Source organism: Zalophus californianus, chromosome 7, assembly GCF_009762305.2.
Source record: "Zalophus californianus isolate mZalCal1 chromosome 7, mZalCal1.pri.v2, whole genome shotgun sequence".
NCBI lineage: Eukaryota > Metazoa > Chordata > Mammalia > Carnivora > Otariidae > Zalophus > Zalophus californianus.
Genome location: NC_045601.1, coordinates 104,142,682 through 104,163,073, shown reverse-complemented (window position 1 = coordinate 104,163,073; position 20,392 = coordinate 104,142,682). Strand labels below are relative to the sequence as shown.

The window sequence follows — 20,392 nt, the reverse complement described above, 5'->3', positions numbered from 1 at the left end:
CTAACAAAGCTCTATATACTCACTAAAGACCGGTTGGAGAGTGAAGTATAGAGAGGTAATGTGATGTTATGTTACCTATAACTTTGCAGCAATAAATGACTCCGTCATCTGGGACAGGCCATCCATCGTGGGATCCTATGATAAGGACTGTGATTGTTTTAGAAGCCTTGACTGGGGCTGGAGTAGTGTCATCTCCCACCAGATGCTAAGAAGGAAGAGTTTCCTTAAAAATGACGACCTTATACTTTTTGTGGACTTTGAAGGTATGTTTGTAGATCTTCCTGAATAACTAATCCTATGCTCTGGGGCTTCTACTGATTTTGCATTGATTTTTGAGCATCTCATGGAGGATGGGATTTTTTTTTTTTTTTGAGGACCAGGCTAAAAAAAAAAAAAAAAAAAAAAAGATATGCTCTAGGAGAGCTATTGCTCAAGGACTCACATCTTTATTTTAACTGGGTCTTGGGAGAAACTAAAACTTTGGTGTCATCTTTTTTGATAATTTATCAGACATGACTGTTTGCTAACTTCAGTTTAGTTTTGATCAGTCTATCCATGCTAGATTTGTGCTTCTTTTTTCAAGTTATAATAAATAAAAATGTGATTGGATTACTTTGAAAATAAAAATAGCTAGCATGAGAAGCAGCTGGATTCAAACCACCTTCCCATGTCACTAAACGTGGAGTCCACCAGGGAACTTTCTCCAGAAGTGGAAGTTAATTGTAGTCAGATGTTAACTGCAGATCTTCTCCCTGCCCTTTGTCTATTTCCTCAAGATATCACCTACCTTAACCACACTGAAGTTCCCATTCAAGACACAAGGCTGATTCCCCAAGGCCTTGTTCTCCAGGACCAGGAGCAGCAGGCCTCAGAAGAAGGTTCAGGAAAGGTCTTGTTAGAGAAAGTGCTCCCCAGCAGCCTGGACCAGGGGCAGCCCAGCCGACAGAAGCGGTCAGTGGAGAACACAGGCCCTCTGGAAGACCACAACTGGCCACAGTACTTCAGAGATCCATGTGACCCGAATCCTTGCCAAAATGAAGGCATCTGTGTGAACGTGAAGGGGATGGCAAGCTGCAGGTAGGTTCTGTGGCTGGGGGGAGGCAAGGGGCAGGTCAGCAGGGGTGAGCTAAACATTTGCTTAACCTGGTAAAAGACATCGCTCTCGGGTTAGGGTGATGACTACTTCAGAGGGTCACCTGGACACGGCTGTCCTTGATTCCACAAAGCTTTGCTCTGAATCAGCTGGCTTATGCTGTCAAGACATAGCTGGGGTCCTGCTAGGGCAGTGGGGCCCCAAATCTCCCAACTCTTGACTTTCATCCCTTGCCCACCTCTGGGATGTGGTCAACAACATCTTGAACGGTGTTGGGATTTTGAACTCCACTGCAGCGCTCACAAATGTTGCAGAGCTGTTAGCCCAGGAACTGCATGACCTGCCTCAGTGAGACTGGGGACCAAGCTTAAATCTTTACTGACTGCCAATGGTATTTTTAATTATTAATTTTTATTTCTATCGTCTATTTGTTCTGTTGTACTATGATTATAGTTATGTTTTCAATAATAGTAATAAGAATATCTGATAGTTTTTGACTGCTTACTATGTATCATGTGCTCTCCTGAGCAGTATACATGCATGATCTAAATTATTCCTGACAGCCACCCTGTGACATAAGGACCCTCCCTCTTCCCATTTGGTGCATAAGGAAGTTGAAGCTTAGAGAGGCTAAATAATTTGTCTAACGTTTCCCCGACGGCAAATACCGGAGCTGAGACTTGCATCCACGTCTGCCTGTCTGCGCAGTTTGCTAGATTTAATATTTCTTTTTATAATGTTTGTTGTTTGCATAAAATATTTCATAAAAGGCTATATGTGATGACAGAAGCATCAGTTTCATTTGGCAGAATAATGGCAGAGGTAGCGACTAGCCTGCTTGGCTCAAAAGACCTACATTTCTTCTGAGTCCTTTTCGATCTCCACTTTTTTTCTTCTTTTTTAAGCTTTTATGTTGAAATGATTTTAGATTTACAGGTACATTTGCAAAAATACTGCAGAGCTTCTCATTCCCGAATGTTAACATCTTACACAACCATAGCACAATTAGCAAAGCCAAGAAATGAACATTAATGCAACTAAATGCAATTAACAATAGCATTCGCTAAACTACAGACCTCATTTAGGTCTCTCCAGTCTTTTCACCAATGTCCTTTTTTTGTTCCAGGATCTAATTCAGGGCCCTTCCTTATACTCAGTTTTCACGTCTCCTTAGCCTCCTTCACGCTGGGACAACCCCTCAGTCTTCCCCCCTCTTTCACTACGTTGACACTTTTGAAGAGTCCTGCTCAGTTATTTTGTAAACTGTTCCTCCATTTGGGTGTGTCTCATGTTTTCTCATGGTTATATTGAGATCGTACATTTTTGGCAAGAAGAGCAAAGATGAGGTATGCCTCTCTTGGTGGGTCATTCAAGGGACACGTGATGTCCGAGGAGTTAAGACTGGTGATAGTAACCTTGATCACCGGGCCACGGGGTGTCCATTCCTCACTCTGCAGTTAATACATGTCTTGGGAGAGACATTCAGAGACCATGCAGGCATCCTGCTTTTTCTCAAATCCTCACCCACTAATGTCATCATCCATTGGTGGACCTGGTGCCACGGTCACCCTGAAATATTCCAGTGGTGATTTTCCATCTCCCCCACTCCTTCCGTGTTCAGTAAGTGAAATTCTCATGTAAAGAATAATGGTCCACTCCTCCCGATTCATGGATTCATGCATGTCTTTATTTATATCATGAAGGGCACATAAACGTTTACTTTCTTCTCTGGGCCATAGTTGCATAATGTCAGTCTCGCACTTGTAGCTCAGGGCGTCCCGGCCTTGGCCTTTGGGAGCTCTCCCAGATTGGCTCCTGTACCCTTTCAGCACCCACTCACTGTGGGTGAACACAGTCTTACTTTCTGGCACCACAGGATATTCCCGGCTTATCTTTTACTTTCCCCATCCCAGCCCTGGAATAAAGCACTTTTCCAAAGAGTGCTGGTTCCTTTCATCTGAGAATGGCCTCCTTGTTTCTTGAGGGCTCCACAGCCATTGGTCTGCACCTCTCAGCTGATGGGGCCTTGGATGCCAGATTTCCATATGTGCCCCAACTAGCCTCACCCTCAGAGTAAGGAAGACCAGTGATTCCCACTTGTGTATCACCCTCTGCTCAACCAAAGCATCCCTCTTCCACAAACCTGCAGCTTGTGGGATAAGCTTCTCTAAGGGAATACTTGAGAATATCATTAAACTGTATTTGGAGGGGACTAGGCCAGGGAAAAATTGAACAAATTTGCTATTATGCACTGATTTTTTCTAAAGATGTATTTATTTATTTGACAGAAAAAGAGAGAGAGAGAGAGAGAGAAAGCACATGCACAAGCAGGGGGAGAACCAGAGGGAGAGGGAGAAGCAGACTCCCTGCTGAGCAGGGAGCCTGATGCAGGACTCGATCCCAGGACCGAAGGCAGATGCTCAACCGACTGAGCCGCCCAAGTGCCCCTATTACACACTGATTTTTAAGAAACCAATGTCTAGGCTAGTGATGAGGAAGGTAAAATAGTTCCAGAATGAGTAAAAAGAGTCCGTGACTTCTGACTGTGACATTCGGCTTTGTGGTTAGACTTTTCGATGAGAATGTTGTTTGAAATGAAGCCTGGAATTGCTACCCTAGAAGCGAGGAAACATCACCCTCCATGCCTTGGGTCTGAGATTAGTTGATCTCCCCACCAGATGACATTAAAACACAAACAAGCAAACCCGAGGTGTGGTGGCCCCTGTGTGACTGTGTCCCAAACACGGCAGTGGGCAGTGTGCTCATGATCTCGCAGATTTGGGGGCGGCCTGGGAGATAGCTGGCAGGATCCTCACCTTACAGCAACATTGTAATGGATACCATCTGGAAGTTCTCGAGCTCCAGCTAATGCTTGGGGTCAGACTCTATCTGGAGAATTTCCCTCATAACTTACAGTCTGAACCCGCGTGGGCCACACATTCTTTAAATGCCCCAAACCTTCCTTCCTGAGCCTCGCGTGGGATGGGGCCAAGGGCACCTGGTCTGGAGACGGGCCTCCAGGGATTAGACTGCAAGTGTGAAACACTGACTAACCATGTGACCTTGAGCCCGTGATTTAACCTCTCTGGATATAAATAAAGGATTGCAAAATGAGGATATGAGATTGGTAATAACCACCCACTCCTGGGGCTGTTAGGAGATTGAACTGACTCATTTATAAAGCCCTTGGAATGGGGCCAGGCATGTGGGCCCCTCAGTCGGGGCCCCCTGCCCCTGTGGCTATCGGTGCTGGTAGCTACAAAGCACTGGAGGCTCGGGTGACTCCCATACCCCTCCTCTGTCCTGCCCCCCAGGTGTGTCTCCAGTCATGCTTTCTTCTACACGGGGGAGCGTTGTCAGGCCATGCAGGTACACGGCAGCATCCTGGGCCTGCTGATCGGAGGCACGGCCGGCGTGATCTTCTTGACCTTCAGCATCATCTCCATCCTTTCTCAAAAGCCAAGGCAGTCGCCTGCCTGCTGACATCAGCCAGATCACAGAAGCACCTTCTCTACTCAGACCTTCCTTTCTGGACCTCAGCGCAGATTGGGGGTGGTTTTTATCAGCCTTGCTTTGAACAGGTGTCCAAGGACCACGGCCTCCAGCCTCCCGTGTGACCATTCTGGTTTTTTCTGTCCCCCTCCCTCCCCTCCCCCCGCCCCCACATGGTTCTGTTACCCTGCTCTGAGTGTAACTCGTGTGTCCTGTGACAGTACTCATCACACTTCAGTCTCAATCCCTTGTTTAATTGACTGTCTTTCCCATCGACTGTAAGCTCCTCGTGGGCCAGCCCGCGTTTCCCATGTTCGGTCTAACACCTGGAAGCATGCCTGGCTGGCCCATCGTGGGAACTCAATGAATGCGAATGAATGAACTGATAATGAATGAAGAACTAAGTTATAGAAACTCTCATTTCTACTGAAAATAAAATATATGTGATGAAACCTACATGTCGTTTATATTAAAACCAAATACTTACTTTTCATCAGACACAATAGTACTCTTTAAGAGCTTATGTGTTAGAGGAAAGATTCCTTCCTACAGCAGGACTTGGCGGCATTTGCTTCCCTTCTCCTCTGATTCTAAAAATAGATCTTTATAAATTCAATAAATGTTTAGTCAGTACCTTCTGTGTGTCCAGCTTTATGTGTGTGTGTGTAGAAGGAGAGTTGTCCAAAGCTCTTCCTCAGATCTTTTTAAGTCTAAAGCATATTTTATATACTATTCACGTATAAAATTATTATGTTAACAAACTGACAGGAGCTAGTAGAAGAAGGTTTTAAAGAAGTAGCTTTAGACACACTTTCTTTCCACAGTTCCTAAGGAGATAAAACTATCGGGGGCAAGGAAGTTCCAAGATAGATCAAGTCAAAGGAAATCTGGGATTCTTATCCCCAGTCGGTACAGGCTCCACAAAGAGCTGGCTCTGGACGTTGAATAACAGAATATGTTTCAAGGAGCCTGAGTGGTCCCCAGCTTTAAGGGTACCAACTTCCTAAGTACACACTTTATGGCCATTCTGGAAATAACACGATGGGTTAAGAAGCGTCCGTTGCATGTGAAGGTGTGAGGAGAGTTTGTAGCAGGTGCAAACAGTACCCCTTGGGGATTGACTCTCCAGCCTGAGCTTACAGTCGGTACCTGCTGGAGGGCTGGTTTAAGGGCACCACCTGCTCCAATGGAAAATGGGTCTGGAAGTCAGGTATGCCAGCCAGGTACATCTAAGCATCCGAGCAATTTTAGTAAAATCACATAAGCTCTTGGTCTTTGTTCCTGAATCTGTCAAAGGGAAGTAGCAGTTAACCACCTCCTCCCACCCCACTTTAACATGTCCAGGGTGGCAGGGTAATAAAATGGGATAATGGGTAAGAACATATTTTAGAGCCAAATGCACACAAATGTTACTGTTTAATTTTCAGATTAGATGAGACTCTATCCAGCCCCCAGCCTACACTCCTGTCTCCCAAGACCAGATTGAAAATAGACAGCTTTTTCTCCATGGGTTTCACAGCCTGAAAACCCACACTGCCTTCCCAGCTAGGCCTGGAGAAGGTCATGCCCTCCATAGTTTCTCAGTGTTTCACTTTAGAAGGGAGCTCCAGGCTCCAGACTCCAAATACTATCATTGTTTTCTTTCATTTTATTAGGAAGAAATGTGCTCTGGGCCATGCCTGGCTTAGACGTGGTCTAGTTCAGAGGGAGAGGCCCCATTCCTAACCAAGGACAACATTGTTTGTACATGTGAATTCTCTCTGGAAGTAGCAGAGGCTCAAGTATCAAGAGTAACCTAAGATTTTGATCTCGTAAACTATAAATTAAATATAGTCAAACAATAGTAAGAAGGTCCCAGACTGAGGGTCAAATATTTTGCTATTTCTCTGTAGGTTCTCAGATCCAGCAGCACACCTACTACCTAGGAGGACCTCTGTTGATGATTGATGGTAATTTCTGTTGATTGATTGATTAAGAATCTGGCACATCGTGGATGGGACATCACATTTAGCTTTTCTTTGAGCCTGAAGTTCTCAATCATTCCAGGAGGATTACTTTATTCTTTTGAGGTGTTGGGGTGGTGATGGAAAAGTAGGCGTTCATGTTGGGAGAGAGACAGAGAAATACCCATTTCATCATCTCTAGGCAGTGTGGGATTTGGGATTTAGATGAGCGATGTGAAAAAGCAAGAAATTTTCTCTGTATCTGGGTGCTTGGTCAACATAGTGGGAAGGAGTCAGAGTAGTTTGAAAGTCTGAAAATGTCTCACATTCCCCCCACCCCCCACCCTATCCCTTATCCTTCCCCCTTTCCTCTTCTGGTTCATTTCCTTCTGTGAACTGGCCTGAGCCAATCTGGCCATTCTCGAATGTCACATTCTTTAGTACTATCTGGAGCCTGTGATAGTAGAAGTGGGTGGGACCCATATCCCCCTACCTCAAAAGTCACAATGAACATTAACATATTTATTATCTATGAAGCCCCACAAAAGTCACCTAACCTATTTTGTAAATGTAGTAAAGCCTCTGCTCTGTGATTTTGCTTTCCAACAAACATCTTGGATTAAAGGTTCACTCTAGGCATGTGCAACCCAATAATCTGAAGGCCAGGAACAGACAATTGGCTATTCCAAGGTCTCTCAACCTGGGCACTACTGACATTTTGAACTAGATGTTCCTTGCCACGGGTGTTGTGCTGTGCCCTGTTAGCAGCATCCCGGCCTCTGCCTCACTAGACGCCAGCAGAGCCACCTCCCTGATTACAAAAACTAAAAATGTCTCTAGATGTTGCCAAATGTCCCTCGGGGGGCAAAGTCATCCTGGTTGAGAACCACCGGCCCAACCAGATCAACAAATGGAATATTCTAGCAAGTGAGGGAGATCAGAACCAAACTGAATTGCAATCTAAGCTATCTACTCCAAAGTTAGCTCACTGGGCTTGCCAGTGTTTTGTACCTATAGCTGTTTGATAATTCCAGGTTACTAATGCAAAGATGACTTCTAGCATCCTCTAAACTAATGAAAACCCCCTGGTGTGGTTTGGGATAGCAATATTGAAAAGTTTTTGCTTTGGATATTTCTGCAGCACAGACTTTTGCTTAGGGTCCCTTAGTGCTAACGACTGTGGGAATGTTGCAGAGTACTTTGACAAGTATCTAACCTCCTCTAGCTCTGGATTATAGTGGACCTGAATACTGTGTCCACTGTAATATGATACTGATGTATCTCTGCAAGTAAATTATAGCCAAACACCTTCTCTTCTTGAGCTCCTCCTTTCTGATGAATTATGTCTTTCATTTTTATGGCTTGAGGGAAATCTAGGGATCCTGAGATTCTACACAGATATTTGAGTAAAGTGAGCAGATTCTAGAGAGAATGAATGCTGCAGCCAGGTCAAAGGTCCATTTAATGGGAGAATCTATTGTCCCCTTTTGGCTACCAGGGAAGCTTAATAAGACCAGTGAGTGTCCTGGGGGGTGGAAGGAATATGCAGTGTAAGCTAATCAATATCTAACATGATGTGAAGATCTTCTTTGCTTGGTTTTCTTTATTATGAATATCATTTGATGTCTAATTAGTCACCAACTCACATTTCCGTATATTTACAAATATGGCTAAAAGAGCTTTCCTATGTTAGTTACATAAACATAATGTATTTTTCCAAAATCTTCAAGCAAAATTAATTTTCAAAGATAGGTATTAGCTATGAGTACTGTTCAGTGAACTATCACAAACCCTAATGGGTAGGGGAGGGGAGACAGTGGGGCGGGATGGTAGCAATCTCTAATGAATACTGATATGGAAGAAATGACAGAAGACAAGGAAATACAGATCAGAACCACAATGAGACACCACCTCACACCGGTTAGAATGGTGAAAATCAACAAGCCAGGAAACGACAGATGTTGGCGGGGATGCGGAGAAAGGGAACCCTCCTACACTGTTGGTGGGAATGCAAGCTGGTGCAGCCACTCTGGAAAACAGTATGGAGGTTCCTCAAACAGTTGAAAATAGAGCTACCCTACCACCCAGAAATCGTACTACTAATACTATTTAACCAAAGGATACTTAGTGATTCAAAGGGACACGTGCACCACAATGTTTATAGCAGCAATGTCCACAATGGCCGAACTATGGAAAAAGCCCAGATGTCCATCGACAGATGAATAGATAAAGAAGATGTGGTATATACACACAACGGAATATTACTCAGTCATCAAAAATAATGAAATCTTACCATTTGCAACGATGTGGATAGAACTAGAGGGTATTATGCTAAGCGAAATAAGTCAGTCAGAGAAAGAGAGATATGATATGATTTCATTCATATGTGGAATTTAAGAAACAAAACAGGTGAACATAGGGGAAGGGAAGGAAAAATAAAATAAGGTGAAATCCGAGAGGGAGGCAAACCATAAGAGATTCTTAATCATAGGAAACAAACTGAGGGTGGCTGGGGGGGACGTGGGTGGGGGGATGGGGTGACTGGGTGATGGGCATTCAGGAGGGCACGTGGTGTAATGAGCACTGGGTGTGATATGCAACTGATGAATCACTGAACTCTACCTCTGCAACTAATGATACACTATATGTTAACTGATTTTTAATAAAAATAAAAAAGGAAATGACAGAAGAGATTTGACATGGGTGAAGCAGCCCAACAGGGTTCCTGCGCGCACGCGCGCGCGCGCGTGCGTGCGTGTGTGTGTGTGTGTGTGTGTGTGTGCGCTCACACACGTACATGCACATTAGCGTATGTAGGAGAGAGACCAAAAGGTCAGGTGGGACAAGAAAGTGAAGACAAGACCCATGTCTCTCCACCTTTCACAATTTGGCCTAGAGCTGGTTCTGCAGCCCCAGCCCGGATTGAGACATGGCTCCATGTGGGACACAGAGTCCCTCAGGCCTAGACAGGTTTACGACAGTTTTACCCAAGTGTGACTCAACAGCTCAATGGAAATCATCAGTAACATGTTAAAGATTTCTGTCTGGTCAAGAGAGTAAAAGGAGAGTAGAAAAGTGGGATCACCCCTCTCTGCTCCCTAAACTGGCTGTCAATCAGTGCTGAAGACAGCGCTATGCTCTCACCCATGCAGAAGGAAACAGAGCATCCAGATAATTCACTTAGCAGATCAGCTGCTGCATCAGGCTGCACATCACCAGGGCAATCACCACATAGCCAAGCGTGGTAGGACGAATGTCCCAATTTTTCACTTGTGTTTAAACACCACGTTAGACACATGCTTCGTTGCGGAGAAATCCTACTTTTCTCGTGTGTGTTTAAATGATATCCAACACTCTGAGAACACTTGATAGACCTCCGGCAAGAGGAAGAGTAATACCACTGGCGATGGGGACCTCGTGGAAACTCATTTGAATGAAGAGGAAAGATTAAAATGGCAGGGGCACTCAGGCTGCTCCATTTGGGGAGTCAAGTAGGGGGCTAATGTGAGGTCTACTTTCACTAAAGCAACACAGTGGGAGTCCTTTCATGCTCCATCAGAGATGGAAGAGGGAAGTGGGCCAACCCCCAAGAGTGCCCGGAGCACTGGCCATTGTGTTCTGGGCTGCCCCTACGTGAAATCATAAAGTGACATTAAGATGCTTTACCTTCTCCACCCTTCCCCTCACTGTGTTCTCCCTCGCTCAATCTGTGTACTCAGAACTGCCCCCCCATCGGACCATACGTGCATCAGACTGCATGAAGAAGCAACAGAGGTGAGGTGCGGACGTGCACCCATGCCAGGTGAGACCGTCTGATTTCAGCCCCTGGCTCTACCATTCCTGAGCTGTATGACCCTGGGCAAGTTATTAACTTCTCTGTGCTTAGTTTATTCATCTGTAAAATAAAAAAGAACATCTACTCAATCCGGGGTTGCTGTAAGGCTTAAATGAGATTATATGCATAAAGAGCTTAGGACAGGCACCAAACACATGGTAAAGAGTTCAATAAATATTGGCCTAGTTACATCGTTATCAGCCATTTTCACTGGAGGGTAAATTTTATTTCATTTGCTGTGCACCTCTCTCCCAGAACTTTTTGCATGGTAAACCTCCTCTCTCCGTGAGATTTGGTTTTCGATGGATGTCCAGTATGAGGGAGAGGTTGACAGAACTATTCTTTGGGAGGGGAGGAGAGGAGAGGAGCGGTATCCCAAAGCATATGATATTCTCGCACGTTCAGAAGCTGTCTGCCCATGACACAAGGCAGGTCAGCATGTCCCTCTGCCCCAAGGATCAGCCTTTCTTGGTTGTGGGTACTGTTTACTTCTTCTGAGTCTGTTTGGATCACATTTTGGCTGGCAAAGCCAGCAGCCTCCTCTTGAGTGTGTGTCCAGAGCCTCGACTAGAAACTTCCCAGCTGACCTCAGGGTGGGCTGGTGTGTCAGACAGCCCTGGGACAGCTGTGGGTTCAGCGTGGATTGAAAATGAAAACCCAGCTTGGCAGTAATAATTTCCCATCCTAAGGAAGGGGTCCATCCTAGTTTATCCTTTGGAAGGTGCACTGATGGAGAAAGTATTTAAGGCCCTATGACACATGGAAGGCACCCGTTTTGCTTCCTCGAACTACCTTCCAGACTCCCGTCTGGAATGGGGAAACCTGGTGATTTGGGGGTGGGGGGGCTGCCTTTAGCTTTGCCTTTGGTTCCATAAATAAGATTTGGTCAGTAAGAGAGGAAAGAAACAGAAGGAGAGAGCTATCCTGGCAAGTATATCTTAGAAGTGCACGCCTGCCTGCAAATCCATCATGCACCCTTGAACCCTGTGGCTAAAATGTCCGCTCTCCCCATACCCCCTCAAAGCTTTCTGGCTTTTCAGGCTGCACGTCACCAGGGCAATCACCACATAGCCAAGCGTGGAGGACGAATGTTCCAGCTCTTCACTTGTGTTTAAACACTACGTTAGACACGTGCTTCGTTTAAGAGAAATCCTACTTTTCCCGTGTGTGTTTAAATGACAACCAACACTCTGAGAACGCTCGATAGACCTCCGGCAAGTGGAAGAGTAATACCACTGGCCCTGCAGGGACCATCGCGTAAAAAGTGTCAGGAGGCAGGGAGTGAGGGTGATTCTTGCATTCCTGGTCTCTGTCATCTAGTAGGCTTCCAGCCCACCTTCGCACCAAATTACTTCTCTGCACCTTGCCCACCAGGCACATCAGCGGCCTGAGTGCTGGGCCGCCTTGGAGGTGGGACCCAGAGGCGGCGCTCCCTCCGATGACCACAAGGTGGCAATCTAGCCTCAGGAGAAGCCGGCGGGCCCGGCGAGGGAAGCCCCGCGCCCCCGCTAGCTGTCACTCAGGGGCCCAGCTGGAGACTCCTGTCGCTTCCGCTTTGATTGGGACAGCTGCGAGAGAGCTCCTCGGGGCCTGGGAACCGTTCGCTGTTCCAGAAAACCAGTGAGTGGATGTGCGATTCTTCCCCGGTGAATCCAAATCAAACACCTCGTTCCACCGCAGCCCGGGGGCGGAGGCTGGGGGGCAGGCGGGAGGACGCAGGATGGTACCAATTACAGTGGCTTCCAAGAAGGCAGGGCCCGCAGAGGCTCCTGGATCTTGCTGCCGAGCGAAGGAAGTGGTCTCTAACAGCCATCTTCCCATGACTTGCCCAACCAGTTCCTGTTGCTTTTCATGCTGAGAAAACGCCTTTTTTCCCTCTGGGCTCCTGGGCTGGTTCTGTTTCGTTTGTAGCAGTCGCCGCATACCTCGTTGGGACTTGGCTCTGCATGAAAGAAGGGAAACCGCGGGCCTTGCACGGTCGCACGTCTCCCCGACCCGCTGCCCTTTTGTGCAGAGGGAACGCGGGGGACCTTGTGACTCCTCGTCTCAAAGTTTAAAGGGAAAAGGTTAAGAATGGGTGTCTGGAAAACAGGAAGATGACTTTAGCTGAATCGTGGCCCCCACAGGAAAATGGTATTCGGAGAGAAAGAACGGGGCTCTGGCACAGGGCAGCCTTCTGGGATTGTGCCCCTCAGGTCTTCCCTGTTGTTCTGTCTGCTCATAGTCACTGAGCACAGAAAACTTAGGAGAATTGGTTTCCTCTCTAGAATGTGCTAGAGGATAAACTTAGGTATCCATCTATGCAAGAGGTAAGGAAAGATGGTGTGTGGGGGGCAGGGGGTCGAGTGGATAGGACCCTAACCCCTGAGGTTGGTAAATGGGAACTTATCAGGTGCTTTCTGACTGCCCCACCCCTGCAGAATCCCTGATGGGAACAGAGAGAAGGGGTGGATACCTCACAGGCCTGGCCCAGGGGGCCGGTTCCATTCTCTCAAAGCCCGCTGCTTGGCACCTGCCACTGTGAGGGACACTGGGCTCTGAGTGTCCACAGGGACAGAGCTATATTCGGACGCTGCTGCTGGCTGCCTGCCCTGGAAGAAAGGGGCACCTGGCACTCTGCCACGTGGACCCATTTGATGCCGGGAAAGCCTTCCTCAGAGCAGGCCTCCCCTGGGAACCCTTTAATCACACTTGCAAAGCTTTCCTGCTTCCCAAACTGTCATCCTCCAGGACCATCTGGTCTCCAGGCTGGGACTCAAAGGGCCCAGAAGGCATTGCAGCTGGAAGTTGATCCGCAGGGACACTCCCATCCTTGAGGGCTTCTGAATAACCCCTGGGGTTGTGGGACAGGCCTGGGCCTCTGTCAGTCCTCCCTACACTCATGGGACAGTGGGGGTCCCCTATGCCCCCTCTGGGCTGTGTGTGCAAGGGGCTGAGTCCTGACCTGTGACACAGATTCTGAGGCAAGGAAAAGGGTTGGACTCTTGCAGGAAGTGCAGAGGGTCTGTGTAGAGGCATGTCTGCAGATGGGCTTTGGGGTCCTGTAAGAAAAGTCATGTGACACACAAGATTGGCTTGAAGGAAATCTGCAGAGTCGGTAAGTTGTTTAGGACTGCCTCATTTCCTCATAGGTGCCTGATGAACTGTGTCCTCCCCTTCCTGATCCAGTGTCCTCCTGATGACCCCCTCGATGCCCAGGAATCCCACTGAGGTCACCAGAGCTTAATGCCCCTGACGGCTTTCTGTGGTCAGCCTCCATCTGCCTTTCAAAGAGATATTGGAAATAATCTTTTGTTTGCATAATACCTGACAGTTTACAAAACCCGTTTACGTAAACTGTGCTTTTTGAGCCTGACAACAGCCTTGAGTGGGAATTTGAATGATCCCTATTTTTTAGGTGAGCAAAGACCAGAGAGGTGTAGGGAAAGGCTCAGGTGAGTGAGGGAAAGTATCTTTCTGTTCCAGGCAGGAGCCGTGTTCTTTCTGCCATACCACACTGCTGAGACTGCAAGCTCGTTCCCCAGGAAAGAAGGCTGATAGTGATTCCAGACACTTCCTCCTTCCTGGGGAAGATGTGGAACTGTGATTTCCAGGGGCAAATGCCCCATGCTTGTCAGAAATCTCAGAGGAGAGTTTTGAACAGTGTGGCTTTCAGGCCAGCTTAGGGTGGTGGGAGTCATATGGAAGAGAGGTATTTGTGGCCTTATGGATTTCTACCCCTGCCCCCCCCCCCCAGTATATGTAGGGTCTCTGCACAGACCAGCGAGGACGATGTGGTACAGGCCTTGTTTTAAATTCATTCTCCTACCCTGCTGTCAGTATACAGAAAGCAGAATGGCAGAAAGCATTTGTCACTGGTTGATACTCTAAGTCTCTGTTGTGCAGGGGCGCCTGGGTGGCTCCGACGTTAAGCGTCTGCCTTTGGCTCAGGTCATGATCCCAGGGTCCTGGGATCGAGCCCCGCATTGGACGCCCTGCTCAGTGAGGAGTCTGCTTCTCCCTCTCCCACTCCCCCTGCTTGTGTTCCCTCTCTTGCTGTCTCTCTCTCTGTCAAATAAATAAATAAAATCTCTAGATACGTGTGGCTATTGAACACTTGAAATGTGGCTGGACAATGGAGGTGCTTGGTTAGCATAAAATACACCCTGGAATTCCAACAGTACAAAGAAAAAGGAAAGAAGTGTACAATGTCTCATTAATAAGTTTACATTAATTACATCCGGAAATGATAATATTTTGGATATGCCTGGCTACACAGAAGTGTTACTGCAATTAGTTTTACTGATTTACTTTTTTTCTAATGTGGCGAACTCAACATTTAAAAGCACGGGACTCACATTCTCATTCTGCTAGACCATGCAGCATACACGACGTTACCAAGTAGTTCAAAGAAAGCTGCATTTGTGTTCACATAAAGTATTCATGGGAAGCACTCTTTTCTTCCTGTTTATATGAAGAAAGTATAAACTTCATAAAGCCAGGAGGGAATGTCTTCAAAATACAAAAATAAACCTCTTCCTTCTGAATGATATATATGTTATCTTACAAAGGAAAAAAAAATCAATGCAAAGGAGCAGAAAAGTCCAGACAGGCTCCTGTGACCCAGGCAAGTATTCAAGGGGTGTGTGGGTCTGTCGAGGAGGAGCCGTTCCCAGCCCCAGGTGTGACCTGCAGGCTTCAGGCTGCAACATTTCACGGGAAGGTTTAAAGGATGAGAAGTGCCCAGCATAGGAGGAGCATTATTGACTTTATTTTTAAGGACCCGGCGGTCAGAGGTACAAACGTGTGGAGGACTGGCTGGCACCTGTCTGCTTGGGTCTCTGATCCGTTGGCCCAAGCGTCAAGGGAACATCAGCTCCCGGACTCCCTCTACCCGCACCCCAGACACGCACCGCGCTGGGGAAGGTTGTCGGCCCTGGCGTTGTTGAGCCTCATTTCATCTGGACACATCAGGCTTTGCCAAATAGCACCCTTTCCCTGAATCCCCACAGAGCTGGAGGCCGTCCCCTCGGGAAAGGTGACTTATTTCACATTTGCATAGTCACTAGACAGAGTTAACGCTACATTAGTTGCATCACGCGAGCTTTATCCATGGTCCTGCCGGAGAGCCCCTTTTCAGTGTGATTAGTGCTGTGGAGAAAGAAATGTTTACAGGTCACAAAGCCACAGCGAATGCCTCAGACAGAATCTACAGAGCAGCATTGGGTCCTTAATGTTGTTTGTTTAAACAATCTGATGCAACAGCCTGTATAATCGTCTCCCATTAACTGTGGGCAGGATCTGTAAATACATCACTGCCAGGAGTAGAATATATTATATGGCCAAGGTCTTCACCTTACATCACAATCTGCTGATGTAATCAAGGCCCCTAATCACCTGACTTCGAGATCGTCACCAGGGTGATTATCCTGGATGGGCCTGACCTAATCAGGTGAGTCCTTTACAAGAGGGTCTAGGATCAGAGACTGAAGAAGTCAGAGATTCAAAGCAGCACGGAATTTCTCCTGCTGACTTTAAAAAAGCAAAGGACCATGTTGTGGAGAAGGTCACATGGCAGAAGATAGCAGGACACCTCTAGGTAATGAGGGCCTCTGTCCTACACCTACAAAGAACGGAATTCTGCCCGACAACCAATGAGCACGGAGGGGGAGCTCAGCTTTCAGATGAATCCACAGCTGCTAGCCTGAGTTCTGCCCGACAAGACCCTGAGCAGAGGACCCAGTGAAGCCATGCCCAGATTTCTGACCCCAGAAACTGTGCGCTCCTAAGTGGGTGCAGGGTTAAGCCTCTAAGTTCGTGGTAACATGTTACTCAGCCATAGAATATGAAAACAGGAAATATGGGCCCACATTGCAGAAATAATCTGTTGCTAACAGAACTCACAGGGCTCTGTTTTCAGCCGTCCGTGAAAATTCCAACCAAGCCACACACAAATGTTAGAAAAGATATTTGTTTATTTGTTTCCCGGACAGTTAGGTCCTGAAAGCATTGCTTCAGGGTCCCTCGTTTCAAGCCCCTGTAAGCTTCCAGGCTTCGCATGCGGCATGAGAGTGTGGATGGTGTGAGGAAAAACATCAGTGCCCTCAGCCAACTGAGCTCAGCCGGGAGTTTCTGGTACCCCCGCCCCCCACCACACCTGGAGAACAGAAGCCACCGTTCACTGTGTGGGGAATGGCATTAAATGCTGGTTGGATTTCTGGTCAGGAAGCCTAAAAGAGCAGTGCTGGCCTATTTACAAAAGAGCAGACAATTTATATAAAGAAAGCTTCATGAGATCTTGCTAGATATTTTATTGTAATAAGCATGGATAGGACACAGAGCTGTATGCTGGCATACTCTTATGACATGATTTAATATCCCAAGTCATACTGTTAGAAACCTTTAGCATCTCATTCCAAAGCTAACTAGTCTTTCAAATGATGAGACACTATTTTCATTGACTTTTTAAAAAATACCTAAGAAAGATAACATCCACTGTAAGCCCCTCGTTTATTTTGGACACTCAGGGAATCAGCCTTCCATTGGCCTGGGTCACGGCTCCCTTTGGAATTCTGTCTGACATCACCTTCACGTGCCACAAATCAAACGCATTCCATCTACACTGGATTTCTGGGACCATAATTGTTTCCTTTTGTCTTCCCCAATGGTTGTGACTTTCTGCTCCTCTCACCCCAAATAACTCCCTCCCCTGCGTCTGCACTTCCTGGTCGCTGTGATCTTTCTCATTCCCATGTCACTTTTTTTTTTTTTTTGACCTTCCAACACCGATCTCTCTGAAGTTCTCTACACAAACTACAAAAGGCTAGGATTTCCTAGTGTTTCTTAATTTCTGGCCTTAGCAGCTTGTATCCTGAAAACCCCGTGGGTCGTTATTTACCTCTTTCTCCATATATAAGAAATGGGGAGGAGGGTGGCAGACATGACTCCTTCAGGACATGGTGTGTTACACTGACTTAACCGTATTCCCAGAGAATATTTCTGTAGCTTAGATTAATTGCTCCTTTGTGAATGCTCTTACCTCACAAGCTCTGAAGCATTAGCACAGATCCCTTTGCAAGAAACTGACTTAATAGAAGGCCCTTAATGCAAGTTAAGTTTTGGCCCATGGAACTGACTTTACCCACTGAGAGGTCAGGCACATGGGGAAGTCCTGCGCACTTTGCAAGCAGGGCAGACCACACATCTCACTTTGTACCAACATCAGAGCTGACATTCCTTCCTCCTCTTCCTCAGAAATCGGCTGCTAAAAGCCTTGCAATCATTGTTGATTGAGAACTAGTGAACACAGGACCAGGCAGGGTTCCTGCTTTCACGGAGCTCACAGATTCATGGACCACTCTCTTTTACAATATTGAGTTCTATTGTTTACTTTAAGATATTCTTGGCAAACAGCAGTGGTTGAACCATGTATCTTGCAGTTGAGCAGAACACCAGCAAGTATGTCTCTAAGTTTTTGTTTTCATAGGTTTTCTGGAATTTGGATCTGGTGTTGTGGCTTGAAAGCTAGAAAGCACGTGCACACATATGTGTGTATGTGTGTGTGCTGGGGGTAAGGGAACGTGCCTCAGTTAATGCATGTGGGCAAAGGGCCAAATCCACATGCTATGAACGCTGCGAAGGTTCCTGCCATTATAGAGGTTGCCTTCACAACACAATGGTTCCCAAAGGACCCCTACTGTTGTGGCTGGAAGTTCAATGTTCCTTGCCCCATTGTTGTTTTGGAGCCCCTGCTGGGCGCTATGCTTTCTCTGGCCCATCATGTCACGATGGCCAGGCTCAACACATTGTACTGTATAACCTTGCCTCTGTTGTCCCTGAGATTACTCCAGGAATCAGATTGGTCAAAGCCATTCTCTCTCGAACCTCTAATTCTCATCCCGTTCATCCTCCAGCCTAGCCTCTGGCTCTGTCTCCTCGGTACTGAGTTCTGCCCAAAGCTGACCATCCTTGGAGAATTTTATAGCTTAATCATTTCCTTTGTGACAATTTCCTGGCAAGCGTGGGAGTAGATGTCTGCGTTGTTTGTGAACGTGTAGAAACGAAGAGCGCGTTTACTTGAAACACTATTAGGACTTCTGTCTGCCCCACCTGTTTCTCCCCCTGAAGAAAAGAGGGGCAGAAGTAGAATTTAAAATTAAAAATAAAAAGAAGAGAGGTTAAAGAGCTAAAATAGCGAAAGAAAACTCTTTTGAAACTCAATAAATAAAAGGTTGCTGCATTGCAGCCTCATCTGTCCCACCTTCCTGATGGTTGGATCCTGCTGGTTCTCAGTCCTTATGAAGACCCCACGGCCCACGTTCCTCAAGTAGCCCCACATTTTTATTCCATTTCACCCTGTCTCTGGGATCAGACTTCAATTTGGAATGTATGGTTGCTGTGGCTACAGCACATGCTTAACTTTAATATGGATGCAATTTTAATAAATATTTGTATTTTTATGAAATGCACACACCACAAACAACACACACACATGCACATAATTCAGAGACAACCAAATCCTCGGGGAAAGCGCCACCATCTGCTCATCAAGGTCAAGTGTCATTGGGAGCACAGAGTAGCCAACTGTAACATTTCATTTCAGAAGATTTCCAAGTGGTTGGAATAAACACAAATTAGACAAGGCAAAACTCTGACCGTATATTGGTCTTGGAACTTAAGGACTGAAAGAGCTAATACATAGGGAGCTAGACCACACACCAAGGGCCACTAAATCCACAGTAGCAACAACAATGATAAACAACGCCATAAGATTATGAAAATCTATTCTAATGCACAGGGAAGTACCTGGTTAAAGCTGTTAAATACATTACACGACAGTCGGGATCTGTTTCCAGTACAATATATCACATTCATATCACCTTATGTCACATTTGGCAAGTGATGCATATAAAAATACATATATTTTTTGCCTTCAAAAAGTGGAACAAACCAAAAGATAAGGCTTTTCCGATAAACGGTAAAAAATGTAACTAGCAGTTGGATCTGCTTAGATCTGATAAAGCATGGCTATCCCATTTCCTCTGCCTGCTCCCTCCCCTGAGCTCAAAACTTCATGTGCACCAGCATATGTGTGTGTGTTTAGCATCAGGAGAATTACATCTCCTTCCATGAATTTCTTGTAAATATTATTATCCACTTGAAAGCATCCTGATGTTACAATTTCCTCCCAATCTCTTCCCACTGCCTTTCTAAGAAAATTTTCTCCTGTAGCTAAGAAAATAACAAGAAAATACCAAACCTTCTCCGTGGTTTATTTCAGTTTCTGTTTTTGAGCCATTTTTGTATTCTCCATGTTGCAGTATCAGAATAATTACGTTAACATGGAAATTTTTAAAACGTGGTTCTTATTGTTTTTCTCTGTATTTTTCTTTTTTCCTGTGTCCTTCCTTCTTTCCTTCCCTCCTTCTAAGAGTTCACTGAAGTATTTCCTCGGTACTAGGCTTGTGCTTATTATTTTAATCAAAGCTTATTTTTGTGCCCAACGTGTGAAAAGTAAAAATGTCTCTTTGAAATTCTATTTTACAATATAGACAGGGAATTTGGGCCTCTGGGGACTTGAATCTCACTTAAATACTGTACACATTTAGTATCACACAAGAGGTGGGGGGTGGGGATGCAAATAAACTTAACAATTACGTTTTTAGTCTGTCTTTATGAAAGAAAGCTTCTTTTCCCTAATGAAAGAGGCTCTTCAGCATCTGCTCCAGGAAGCCTGCAGAGAAAACATTTTACCCTCGGCTTTGAAAGGATTTTTTTTTTTTTTTTTCCGAGCATATCCACTGTCCCTTAAAGAAGTCACATAGGTCGTTTTTCTTGTTCTTAGTTGAGCAAGGAGTAAGCACTGGATGTGTTTTCCAGGGATGAGCTGGTTGCTTCTGGGGTGGAAACATTGTACGTTCCTGAAAAACAGAACAGCAGCTCAGGCTTACGTACAAGACTTCACGATCACTGTGGCGTGCCCCTCTCGTGATGTGGCCCCGAGGTGGTGGGGGGGGGGGCTCTCGCTCGAGAGCCAGGTAAGCTCAGCCA

At 46.1% G+C, this 20,392-nt stretch overlaps 2 protein-coding genes across 13 annotated transcripts in view; one reads left to right on the top strand and one right to left on the bottom strand.

Moving 5' to 3' along the window:
- Positions 1 to 5,041, top strand: part of MEP1A (meprin A subunit alpha) — a 39,647-nt gene extending 34,606 nt beyond the window's left edge. For both annotated transcript variants that reach the window (XM_027602737.1, XM_027602735.1), the window contains 3 exons: positions 90 to 263; positions 777 to 1,077; positions 4,408 to 5,041. In XM_027602737.1, coding sequence (XP_027458538.1) covers positions 90 to 263; positions 777 to 1,077; positions 4,408 to 4,576 — 644 coding nt within the window. In that variant the 3' untranslated portion in view covers positions 4,577 to 5,041. The remainder of the gene's footprint in view (positions 1 to 89; positions 264 to 776; positions 1,078 to 4,407) is intronic.
- Positions 5,042 to 16,633: 11,592 nt separating this feature from the next.
- Positions 16,634 to 20,392, bottom strand: part of ADGRF5 (adhesion G protein-coupled receptor F5) — a 102,487-nt gene continuing 98,728 nt past the window's right edge. For all 11 annotated transcript variants that reach the window (XM_027601275.2, XM_027601274.2, XM_027601273.2 and 8 more), the window contains one exon: positions 16,634 to 20,262. In XM_027601275.2, the coding sequence (XP_027457076.1) occupies positions 20,183 to 20,262 (80 nt within the window). In that variant the 3' untranslated portion in view covers positions 16,634 to 20,182. The remainder of the gene's footprint in view (positions 20,263 to 20,392) is intronic.